Below are 13,115 nucleotides of genomic sequence, written 5' to 3'. Positions count from 1 at the left end.
TGGACCTGATTCAACTCTTTTCTACTGACGTCTGAGTCCAGAGCTGCAGTCTGAAGGTGGCTTCACTAAAGGACAGCAACACTTTTCTACTTCTGGTTGGAGACTCTCCACATGTAGATTAACATCTCTACCATCATCAGATCTGAAGAATCACTACGGCTGCAGAAATCTACCATTTCCATCAACAGGGAGGGGTCAGACCACGCCTTCCGTTTGGGAAGGAGGGGCTGTTCTTTGGGAGAAGCCTAGACAGAAACAGGAAGGCCTTCAGTCAGAGGACCTGACCCCAAAGGAGTAGAACTGGACGCTGTCCTCATCCCGTCCCCTACAGAGGCTGGACCTGCATCCTAACCAGGTTCCTCAGGTCATCTCTACGTCATTTAAGGAAGGACTCTACTGACGGACCAAGACTCACTTCTGCAAATGTAAATTATCTGGATGTTTTTTTTCTAGAGGAAGGTTCTTGTAAATGAAAGAGAACCTCTTAATGTTTGCAGCGTCACCACAGAGGCTCCACATCAGAACATTTAGGAGTTTCTGCCCCATTTAACTCAAGAAAAGGGCAGAAAAACTGTGAGGATGTCATCCTGTCTTTTTATGTTATGAACCAGTTTACCAAAAACAGACCTGTTCCAAAAGATTGCAAAATGGAAAAGTCAATTCATTTCCATCCAAAAATGAAACTTACATAGACTATAGAGTCAGGGCCCGTTTGATTGATGTCAAGCATTTATTTTTTTGTTCTGACCTAAATGTCTAAATGTGGGACAGTTTGCTCTTTGGTTGTACTGTTGTACCAAGTGTGACTGTATAATACCAATAAAGCTTTATCTTATCTTAAATTGGGGTTCCAGCTGATAAAAACCCACAAAAACAGGATTTCAGAAGAAACTCTGGAGAAATCTGAATGTTAGAAACAGTTTCAGCGACTGATCATCTGCTAGACTCTGAGCACAGCTTCCCCACACGTCATGAACCTGGTTCAGTTTGGTTTATGTGGAGAAGACTTCAGACTATCCAGAAGACCATCATGGACCCCCTCCAGAGTCTGGGTAGACCACTGAAGCTCCTCGCTGAGGAGGCCGGCTGTCCCAGAGTGTCCGAGCAGATCCACAGAAAGTCTGATGGAGGAGAAGATGCAGCAGCTAAAGAGACGACTGTGGACTTTAGTGGATCATCAGAAGGACCAGATTCCAGAAGCTGCAGAAAGACTGGAACCAGGAGGAGGAACAGCTCCAAAACCACATTCAGACTGATGGTCCACAGTCCGTCAGGATCTGGACTGCAATGTCCAGCTGGTGTTGGTAAACTCTGCTGTCTTCAGAACCAGAACCACTGCAACGTTCCAGCAGAAAGTTCTGGAGGACTTCAGGATTCCTTCTGCTGAGGATCTGGATGCAGACTTCATCCTCCAGCAGGACCTGGGGCCTCATTTATAAAGGTTGCGTACGCACAATAGAAGGCGTACGCCACTCTCTACGCAATAGTTGAGATTTATAAAAAGCAAACTTGACGGGAAAATGTGCGGTCCTCCACGCTCTGACCCAGGCGTACGCACAAAAACGGGTGAAATGAGAAACGGCGACACCGTCGGCAGATGGAAGAAACACGTGAAAGTGAAAATGACAATACTGCCTCTCAGAAATAACATGAAGACTTCACAAAGCAAGTCTGACAATTAACAGCTACACCAACACCCGTTTGATCGATCAGCAGTGAAACAAACAAAAAGATCAAACGAAAATTACAACAGAAATTCAAATGAACACTTATTTGCAGAAAGAAAAGTGAAATATGTTCTGCAATATTGGCATGTTGTGCAATTCATCCTCATAAATAATATAGTTAACAGAACGAAATAATGTACAAGACTGATATTCTCGTCAATGTGTCCGTCTGGCAGAGCAGATATAGGTGCAGACAGACAGACAGATGGATAGATAGAGAGATGCATTAATTGTCCACTGGGGAAAGTTGTTTACATAGTAAAACATTTCTTCATAAGCTACAGAATTATGGTATTCATGCATATGCCTTTAGTTTGTTTTATTTTTGATAAAACAATGTATGGCGTATGTCTCGACCATTCAGAAAGCAACAAGAAATTACATTTGCGCTGAACAATTTCCCATTTCCACGTGGATTATTACCGACATCTGTAGCTTGTCAGATGTAATAAATGGATGGAAATAAAATGCCCCATCACAATGCGTAATGACGCACAATGGCTGATCTTAGAAGATGTGGCAAATGGAAGAATTCGGAGTGAACACATCTTTAGACAGCAAGGAGACTTGTTGGCAAACGAGGACGAGTGGCTTATGAGCCGGTTCAGACTCCCCCCCCCCAACACCCGTGGCAGACACGGGTGTGTGTGTGTGTGGGGGGGGGGGTACAGCGCTAGACGTTTTTTTGCCTCGACTTTGATGTCCGACCTTTTCTTTTTTATTTCGGCCACGGTCCGAGGTTGTGAGGCTACAGCATTAACGCCGTTTGCCATCACGTGCCTTTTTGGCATTAGTAATGCCCACACTGTGCCCTCCAAACAACATTATTCTCCTCTTTTCCACCTCGCCAACGATAACTTCTACTTCACATTGAGTGAAGTTACGTTTTTTTGATTTTCTCTCTGTGTTTGCCATGGTTTCGCAATCAATGAATATTCATTTGTGGGCGTTTCACGGACTATTTATGGGCAACTATGGGCGTGTCATGAAGCCGCAAAAGCTGCGCTGCATTTAGAATTGGTTGTGATTTATTAAGGGAAAGATGCGTAGGATGTGCGTGCGCACGGTTTTATAACTCCGAATATTTCTGTGCGTACGCACGTCCTATGTTTCACCCGTACGCCACTTCTGACGCAAATCCTACGCAAAGTTTTAGAAATGAGGCCCCTGGTCTCTGTCCAGACTGTCACTGATTCGATGTTCAAGCCCCCACAGCGCTCGGCTGGCCTGCTCCCCGGCCCTAAACCCCACTGAACATTCATGGGGGGTTATTAAAGGAAAATGAGGGGGGTCTTGGGGCACAAGCCCCGAAAACAAAGAAAAGCTGACAGCAAGCATCAAGAAAATCTGGGCTTCCATAACCTCCACACAACGCCACGGCGCATCCGGGCACTTATTAAGGCTACCAGGTTTTGAGGATGGACACATCATTTGGAAAATACTGTGTTGTGATCGATTTGATCGATTAGTTGTGATCATGATCTCTGTCGAGCTTTTTCCACAAACTGACAAGTAAACAAGAATTTCTCCAGAGTTTTCTAATTTATGAAATCCTGTTTCTGTGGGTTTTTTGTGCTAAAATCCAAATTCATGTAAAGAAAAACTGATAAAAACTTAAAATCCCTTCAACCTTGGGCCTGGAATCTATACTGTATGAAAGTGACCTTTTCTCCAATGGAATTATGTAAGGGTTCATGGCCTTTGAAGTGTGCATTATCAGAATGTATTCTCATAATGCATATTTCAAAGGTCATTCACCCGCTTATACCACGGTCACTTACAAAAGAAATAAACATAAAACCAGTTTTTAGTCCTTTATTCTTGTCATTTTTTCGGTTTGGATCGCGTTTTTCTCAAAAAGTGGACTATTTGTCCGCCACTTAGCCGGCTGAGCCGGCGCGGACCTCGACTGCAGCGACAAAGGAAAGTGATATCTATGCTGATGATCACGATGTGTTCATTAAAGCATCAGTTCTCCTCCAACCGCCTGTTTTTGTCCAGACGATGAAGATAAAGGTTGTTTTAAAGAAGCCAGAGCAGTGATACAGAACAATAAGATATGTGACCGGAACTACTGTTCAGGCGTGCATTATCACTTTTTAACGCACACCCAGCAGCCAATCAGAATCAAGTATTCACCTGGACCTTGTAATTTTTTGGAAAGGGTCTGTCTGTTCTTCATTGTACATTTGGTGAGGCTTCCAAATGAGTCAGTCTTCCTGCCCAGCTGGGCCCAACCCTCCAAATGCAACACTCACAACACAGTGCAACGTTTGAACTGTTCCTCCACAGAAAAATCACAAGGCCAGCAAGAAGAGCCTTTCAATAACAGTAATGATATTTTTTACATGTAAATAAAACCAACATTAACTTTGCAACCATTTTTAAAGATTAAATCTACAGCAAATCAGAACCTAAACTCCCTAAAAGCTACTTTGGGCCTGTTTGAGCCTAAAATTAGTGAAAAACATCAAAAGAAACTTTTCAAAAGCTCAAGTGAGTCCAAAGTTTAGAAAGAGAAGTCCTAATCTGAAATGGGATTACAGCGTGGAGGTCAGCCGCCTCTGCGGTACTCTGAGCTCCGTGAACACAGCAAACGGCTTTTTTAATGAATGCCATTAAAATCTGGATCCACAATCAAGAACAAACACAACAGACATTAAAGGCACAAAGTTTGAGCAACACAATTTTAAATTGGAAGGAGCTGCATTTCCAGCAGAAAATACAGCATTGAATGCTATGTTGACCAGCGAGTTTCTGCACCAAGGATTCTCCATTTATTTCAATGGAGGCAGAAATCCTGGAATATCTGGAAAAGTTCAAGGATTTAAAGGAGCAAAGTCATAGCTGGAAAAAGCTGAAAGAGTTGAACATTTGGATAGTTGGATGGTTGAAATAGATGAAACACTGTAGAAGGAGGTAAGCAGCAAAAAATGAAGAAAGATACTAGAATAAAGAGAAACAGGAGGATCTATAGTATTGAACCACAAAGGTTCCATTGACATCAGCAGAAGTTCAGATGATGGAATCTAAAAATATCTTACATCCAAAAACACCGACATGTTCCAGGTCTAGGGATTTTTTTTTTATAAGTGTTTGCACCAACCTGGCATCAGCTTCACTGTAGTACTCTCTGGCAACGATGTCCTCAAACAGCTCCCCACCAGTGACTCTGCATGGGGGGAACAGTAAAAACACCACAGCATCTTATCTGCAGAAAAGACTTTGTGCTATCATGTATGTTCACGCACACACGGATACGGCTTTTGTTATTCCACTCCACTCTGAAGCGCTTTGCCAAGTCACACAGACGGCACATCCATTATAGAAAAGCCACACAGTAATTATTGAGCACTAGAGCACACATGCTGGGAAACAGTCTTTGGACCACAGGAAGTGGATCCACCATCGCTGTGATGCGTCTAAAGCCACACAAAACTGGGACACGCTTGAATTATTTCTTATTGTGGCGTAAGTGAGGAGATGAGAAGAGGCATTCCACTGGATCTGAGCAACAAGCTTCCCTTAAACTTAAGGGTTGAGATGCTGGTCATCAGATGTGAGTCAGACACAAGAAGACCGTTGAAGACGCTCATCCAGCTCAACAGCCTGGGCTGTAGGCTACAGCGGCACCACAGGACGCGCCTCCACCTCCAGTCCTGATGTATCCATCAGACCAGCATCCGTCTGTCTGGACTCAACCATCAATGCAGCTTAGAGGCAGTGGAGCGGCTCTGTGTGGGGCAAGGATGTCTCCGTTTTTTATTCAGTATCCACTTATCCATGTATTAATTACTGTCATTAAATATGTACAAAAACAAAGCAACAAAATGAAGTTTAGTTCCAACTAGAAATGCGATAAGCAGCAAGTGACAGACAGGTATGTTCACCGCTCCACAAGACGCAACACAGACGTGTTTACTGGACTGTCCGTGACAAGTGAGCGATGATTGGACCAAAAATGAAAAAGAAGAGTTCTGTGTTTATTTTCTAGCACTTTATGAAGTTTTGCCTATTTTGTCTAATACAAAAGGTGGGATGGTAAAGAAATCCTGCACAGAAGTATCTTGTGAGCCATGTATGGATCTTCTAGGACCTGCTCCAGTGGTTTTACTTTGTTCAGCACTTTGAGCTGTTTTTAATGGAAAAAGGCCTTTTTATCTTCACTTTGTCAAGTTTATCAGGAATTCAAGCTGCTGGACTTTAACACTTCTGGGTTTGGGTAACAATAAGCTCACTCACACAGATTCTGGCATATATGCAGAATCATGGGGATTTGAAAGCTGTTCATTTGACAGCAATGCGTCTCCTGTAACACTAGAAGGCCCAGTTCTTGCACTGTTCATGGATTAATCTTCATATATACATATTTCAATGAACCACGAGATCATCATTTTCCAAACTTTAATTGTAGAAATGGGGGAGCAACCCGTTTTTGTGGGTGATGCCTGCCTGTCCTAAACTGGAACAGCTGGGTTCTGTTGACGGGACCAACGCATAGCTATAGCGCCTGAACGCCCACGTCACTGCGTATAGCAGCAAATGGACAAGGCTAATCCTGCAATATACATCCATGGACAAACCCACCGCCTCAGGTCAGGCCCCTGACTCAATCAGGGAGCAGCACATTTTGGAGCTGGGAACTAAGAGCTCACTTTCATTTGCTGCAGACGGACACCAGTGAGAGCTGGACAGATGCTGGAGGGACACTGGACAGATGCTGGACGGATGGTGGACGGATGCTGGAGGAACGCTGGACGGATGCTGGAGGATCCCGACAGCCTCCCACTGTGCCTAAAGATGAAACCTTGGTCCTCCTGCTTTTCCTTTGGCTCTGATGGAATTGAACATCTGAAGTGGGAGTGGGCCACCCATCTGGTCCATAAAGGGACAAACCCCAGGGCTGTCCATGCGTCCAGTAGCCTCCTGTTGCTTGGGCAGCAGCGCTGGTACATTCTCTCAGGGTTAACAGGGTCGTGTTCTGAAAGTGTTGCTGACTGGAAAGCCACGGCGCTCAGACCGGCACTTTAAGAACAGGCAGCAAGTTATTTTAAAGGTGCCGACCACGTCTCCACTCACCCATCTGAAGCTATTAGTGTTTATCTACTGCAGTTCAACACACGCACCCCCCAAACTGGACTCCAAAACACGCTTCAAGCACACATGCAACACGTGACGTTCTGCACTGAAAAGATTCCAGAAGCACCGTGCTTCATGCATCACTTCATGCACTATTTTCACATAGATAGTTCTACAGATGAGACCTAAACCGCCAGTGTGGAGCAAATGCAGAAACACTGATAGCTCAGATTTCCCATGATAACCTCTGGCAGTGATGCAGGCAGTTTGAAGGATCCTTCATTCAGTGACCTTAGCATATTATTGCATCTTTGCAGCTACAGGATGAAGCTACAGCCTAAGTCTTCTAAGCGTCCATCCAGAGGAAACTCAAAGCCTCCTGCAAAAACCCCAAAGCAGCAGAAGAAGGTTCAGCTGCTGCATTCATGCACCCCCACATTCAGAGATTCAGTCATTCCAGGTCATGTTGCATCAGTGTTTGAATGGTGAATGGATGGTTAATACGGCACATGGCATTATGGGAGGAGCCTATCTGACCATCTTCATCCATCATTCACACACATGCTTTAACTGAATGTTTCCACGCTTTCTCCAGAGGTTCAGACACATCAACCCCATTCTATCCAACAGGAGATGGAAGTTTTTTTAACAATCCACCAATTATCTCTCTGCCTACAATTTCTCACATTTCTGGAGAGGCGGACAGATTTGAAGATCTCCCACTGCCAGAGTTCAACAGATTCAGTCCTGGTTCACCCGGTTTCACCCTTTCTCCTCAGAAGTATTGCAACGTAAAAAGAGTTGGCTTACAAGTCGAAGACCAGGTAGTGGAATCCCTCCTCTGAGATGCTGTCGTGCAGCCGCACTGTGGAGGGAAGACACGGAGAAGGTCGCTTAAATCACCCGTCTGCTGCACAAACAGAGAACTCTCAGCCAAACTTCTGTGTTCCAAACAGATTTTCCTGAATATTCTTTAAGTTTATAAGTTACTGTACATATAAGTCAAACCCTGTTCTGTTACAGTCTGGGATGTTAAAGGTTTGCTTTGGTTTTTAAAGCCAACATACTAACTATTTCCCGTCTTACAGTTGACCGTGTAACTTATCAGAAAGTAGACAGTATTCATCCCTGTATAGATGCGTCTGTTGATCCTGCAAGTAAGAATGTTGAAAATGTCTTTCTACCCAACCTTCTGGGATCCAAACATACTAGAACTGCATTTCTACTCTGGTTTGCTCGGTTCTCAGCGCCTACAGACGGTCCTGCCTCATATCACGCTCACAAGCATGTTTGTTTCAGGGAATCGACGTTTCTGCATGCTTTTCTGCTGTGGTTTCATCTAAACGAAGACTGTTCAGACCCAGCAGACGTCTGGCTGTCACGCTTACCGCCATCAGCAGGAGAGAGAACTGTTGCAGAAACAGAAACATCGTCTGCTGAAACGCCTTCCTGCACATCACACTTTGTCTGTGCATCAAGTCACAGAGCTGTGGTTTCGGTTTCACTGAAGGGGCAGAGAGATTAGGGCATTGCATGTGTGGCAGCGCGGTAATTGCCTCAGCACCCCCTTCAAATACCCCTTCAGACGCCACATGCAGCATCACTCCACTCCTAATCTTTCTGCATCTAATCTCACAGTTTCAAGAAAACACACAGCTTTTGCTCCTTCGGTTCCTGCAGATACGGTCCTATTTATCTTTAAGCCACCGTAAAAACATCATCGAGTCTTTCTGCCCTTAAAGGGGTGACAGAGAAGAGCACAGGGGCAGAAGCGGCTGTTTGGCCTCCAAGGATGGAGAGTTTCACCAAACAGGCTGCTGTGTGGGGGGGGGGATCTTAGCACCAGGCTGAGGCACGAACCCTTTGACGACCCAACCAAGACTCAATCCATTAAAATACCAAACGTCTGCTGCTTTTGGCCTCGGCAGAGTAATACGTTTTTAAGAATAATCCACTTTAAATGTGCTCTGCTGTTTGCTTGAGCTGAAGGCTCAAGTCAGAAAGCCTTCTAATAGTACTGATACACAGTACAGAACTAGTACATAGTACATGTACTGTGAACATCTGATCATGATGTCAGAGGAAGGTTGGTACACTTTAGCTTTCACCCTAAACCATCACACATGAATGTATTGAAATAAAATGTAAGACAACATGGTTTGAGTCCAGAACACAGCAGCTGTCATAGACGCACAGGAGGGCAGACGTACCGATGTTGGGGTGTTTCAGCAGGCGGCAGATTCGGGCTTCCCGCTCCAACTTCTGGTGATCTGCCAAAGAAAAAAGAAAGTAAAATGAACCGTTGGTGTTTTCTGCTGAGAAGACTGCAGCTGTGACAGAATGTGGTTGTTCATGGATCACAGAACATCCACAGTCCAACTGTCGGGAGGCCCTGGTGCGGTCGGGTTCTGCCTCAGACTTTGACTCGACTCGTGTGGACCGAACGCATCATCCCTAAGCTGTGGTTACATGGACGTCAGAATGAGCGCCTGATCGGAGGAAAACACGCCGTCTGTGGGGCAAGAGCGCTAGCCACCGTCCAGCCTTCTTTACCTCCTCAAACGAGGCAGATAGGGGCAGATAAGCGGCTGGGTAGCTCAGTTGGTAAGGTAAAGGGCTGCCACGCAGGAATCCAAAGGTTCGATTCCCGGAGGGGAATACACAACAATAACTGGGGGCAATTACCATAATTACCGTATCAATGCGAGCAATTGCCATCCCCCAATGGGGGTCCCTGGGCAAGACCCCTGACTCAACTGCCTCCCAAAGCGGTTCAGCTGCAGCTCACCGCTCCCCCCCAGGGAATGTGTCAAATGCGGAGAAGAATTTCCCCATTGTGGAATAAAGAAAGTATCAATTATATCAATTAGATTGACAGAAAATGTCCTATTTTCCTCCTTCTGCCTCCATTTTTATATAAAAACAGACTGAAGACATGATAAAGTTTTGGATTTTAGTCATTTACATCAATGTCGGTTAAGATGCAGAACTTCATGGGGGGGGGCTCTGTAATGCTACAAAGACGCTAAAACACAGCAAATTAATTTCTGTCGTTTAGAAAATAATTTAAATATTTCTATCAGTGGTGGGCCGTCAGGGCCTTCAGGACCTTTTCTGAAGGCCTAAAAAGTATCTGAATCTTGTGTTCATGGTATTTTCTCCATGCAGACTCATTAAAGGCAGTCAGAGCTAAATAGGCCTCATTATCCGTTGTTAAGGCTTCCTAATGAAAAATCAGTGTCTGCCATTCATTTCCTTCAACCAATCAGATTGTGAGTTGGTGTCAGCAGGGCCTTCTAGCAGGCCTAGGCAGCGTCACAGTATTCAGAGCTTCTGATTGGACAGAAGTTTCAGGAAGTCACATGCAGCCAGACTTTTGGATGTGTCTCAGTTCAAACAGACTGACTGTGATGCATCCATGGAGGATCCAGCAGGAACGTCTCCCACTGATGACTTCCTGAGGGAATCATGAAGCAGACGCACAGATCTGTGTGTTTGGACTGACCGTCCCCGTGTCCACTGCGTCTGTCCAGCGGACATTTTGGCTCTAAAGCGGATTCAAACCTACAGAGACACAACTGGACGGACTCTCAGCACTGATGATGGAATAGAAAACACTTCTGGATGGAACTGAAGACCATCATCTGGACGATAATGGACTGTTGGAGGGAAGAGAGGAGGACGGATGAAGTCTGCTAATAATCTGAGTTTCTGATGAGTGAAATGATGAACATCATAATAAATAATAGTCCAAATGTCTGTGGTTGTTGTCTGTTTATTGCTGTAGCTGCATCATGAGGTTTGTTTACTGTTTGGTTTATTCCGTTTATTTAGAGGCTTTTATTGTGGCAGCAGGAATTTTCAACCTGCAATGCAAATATGGTTTCTGCATCCTAAAATGGTTCATGAGGGATTCAGACGTAGCTTTCCTGGGTAATAAACAGTCTGCCACTGGGTTCAATGAATGACCTTTGACCTCCTTCTGTTGTATTTATCCGCCACATCTTAGCCTCGGCTCACACAGAACGGCTGGTTAGCATCGTAGCATCAGTGCGTAACGACGCCGCCGTCTCCAAATCCTGACGTGCCGCCGCTCCATCAGCCCAAACAGGATTTAGATGTGTATTAGAAGTGACCAGGTGGGGGGGGGGTCATAAAACATTAAAGTGAATAGAAACTCCTCAAAAGGAGAGCTAACAAACATGAATATTACTCGCCGTGTGGCGACGCCAAAGAGGACAAAATGCTCGCCGCTGGTTTGTGGCGTGTTCATTTGAGACCGTGGTTTCAGCATCAGCATTAACCCCCCTTTGTCTGCTCAGACATCCATGAACAATCACCGGGCGGCGTTCCAGCTGAACACATTTGCTTCTCAAATGAAGAGGCCATGAGGCTGCAGAACGATTGGACACCAGCTCCATGGAAAACCGCTGAATATTTATGGAACAGAGCGTGTTTGATGCAGGGCCGTGGATCAAAGGCAGGACGGCAGCGGCAGCAGCAGCACAGCAGCAGCAGCAGCAGCAGTAACAGCAGAAACAGCAGCAGCAGTAACAGCAGCAGCAGCACAGCAGCAGCAGCAGCAGCACAGCAGCAGCAGCAGCAGCACAGCAGCAGCAGCAGCACAGCAGCAGCAGCAGCAGCAGCAGCAGCAGCAGCAGCAGCAGCAGCAACAGCAGCAGCAGCAGCAGCACAGCAGCAGCAGCAGCAGCAGCAGCAGCAGCAGCAGCAGCAGCAGCAGCAACAGCAGCAGCAGCAGCAGCAGTAACAGCAGAAACAGCAGCAGCAGAAACAGCAGCAGCAGTAACAGCAGCAGCAGTAACAGCAGCAGCAGTAACAGCAGCAGCAGTAACAGCAGCAGCAGTAACAGCAGCAGCAGCACAGCAGCAGCAGTAACAGCAGCAGCAGTAACAGTAACAGCAGCAGCAGCACAGCAGCAGCAGTAACAGCAGCAGCAGTAACAGCAGCAGCAGCAGCAGCAGCAGCAGCAGCAGCAGCAGCAGCAGCAGCACAGCAGCACAGCAGCAGCACAGCAGCAGCAGCAGCAGCACAGCAGCAGCAGCAGCAGCAGCAGCACAGCAGCAGCAGCAGCAGCAGCAGCAGCAGCAGCAGCAGCAGCAGCAGCAGCACAGCAGCAGCAGCAGCAGCAGCAGCAGCAGCAGCACAGCAGCAGCACAGCAGCAGCAGCAGCAGCAGCAGCAGCAGCACAGCAGCACAGCAGCAGCACAGCAGCAGCAGCAGCAGCAGCAACAGCAGCAGCAGCAGCACAGCAGCAGCAGCAGCAGCACAGCAGCAGCAGCAGCAGCAGCAGCAACAGCAGCACAGCAGCAGCAGCAGCAGCAGCAGCACAGCAGCAGCAGCAGCAGCAGCAGCAGCAGCAGCAGCAGCAGCACTAAAGCTGCTTTCAGTAGTGCAGCAGGACGGCGTGGAGAACTGAAGCTTTTCAGCCACGTTTCTGCGTCCTGCAGGCTTTCCTGTTAGAAATGAGGCTGGCTCCTCCTGCGTATGCAAAGTTACTCTGCCTATGCAAAGTGGTCCTTGCAACACAAAACAGGAAGCTGGAGCCACTCCAGGTTGGTTTGGATGTAGCGATGCCTGAAAGGGGACGTCTGCTTTTACTTCACAAATACTTTTTGGGAGTTTTTAATAAGTTTGAAGATAAGTCATCCATAAAGTGGAGCCTGAACATTAAGCTGCATGGAGCCAAACAGAACTTGATGGACGCATCATCTGGTTAATGACAGATGGAGGATTAGGGCCACCAAATAAATAAATAAATAAATAAATCATGAAATCTGATCATTTATAACTAAATAAAGTGGAAGTGAGTCTACAGTCCAGCAGGTGAGGCTGTGCAGCAGCGGATCCCATTCTTGATCCAACTGTGTTGAACTTGTAAAGGTGAGCTGAACATTTATTGATAACGTTTGGAAAATCCTTTGTTCTATTTATGGTTTATTCAGGTTTTCTTGATTGATTGCAGGATCTCTGCAGCGTTGATGAAGACGTCGGTGTCCCTGCAGACGTCCACTTCCATCCTTTCTTCCTCCAAACACTAGATCTGCGTGACGCTTCTGTTTGAGGACGCCCAGTCTTTGGCATCTTCACCGTTATTCTCTCAATTAAAATGATTTACAGTTACAGAAAGGTTCAAATTTCTTTGATTATCTGGAAATAAAACTTCACAAAACGCTCCTGTTTTGAGCACAGCTCCGATAAAAAGGCAACTTTAGTGTTTTTATCATAAATTTAGGACTTTTTCTGCTAATTTTACATGTTTTAAAGTTGGAAATACAATTTTATACTAAA

At 45.9% G+C, this 13,115-nt stretch overlaps 1 protein-coding gene across 8 annotated transcripts in view; it reads right to left on the bottom strand.

Moving 5' to 3' along the window:
- Nucleotides 1-13,115, bottom strand: part of camk2d1 (calcium/calmodulin-dependent protein kinase (CaM kinase) II delta 1) — an 81,677-nt gene that overhangs the window by 45,869 nt on the left and 22,693 nt on the right. For all 8 annotated transcript variants that reach the window (XM_023965800.2, XM_023965801.2, XM_078936561.1 and 5 more), the window contains exons 3-5: nt 9,017-9,076; nt 7,617-7,671; nt 4,834-4,899 (exon numbers count right to left, since the gene is read on the bottom strand). In XM_023965800.2, the coding sequence (XP_023821568.1) occupies nt 4,834-4,899; nt 7,617-7,671; nt 9,017-9,076 (181 nt within the window). The remainder of the gene's footprint in view (nt 1-4,833; nt 4,900-7,616; nt 7,672-9,016; nt 9,077-13,115) is intronic.

This window comes from Oryzias latipes, chromosome 18 (genome assembly GCF_053564925.1).
Source record: "Oryzias latipes strain Hd-rR chromosome 18, Olatipes_Hd-rR_3.1".
NCBI lineage: Eukaryota > Metazoa > Chordata > Actinopteri > Beloniformes > Adrianichthyidae > Oryzias > Oryzias latipes.
The sequence above is the reverse complement of the archived record's forward strand: the minus strand, read 5'-3'. Positions and strand labels throughout refer to the sequence as shown.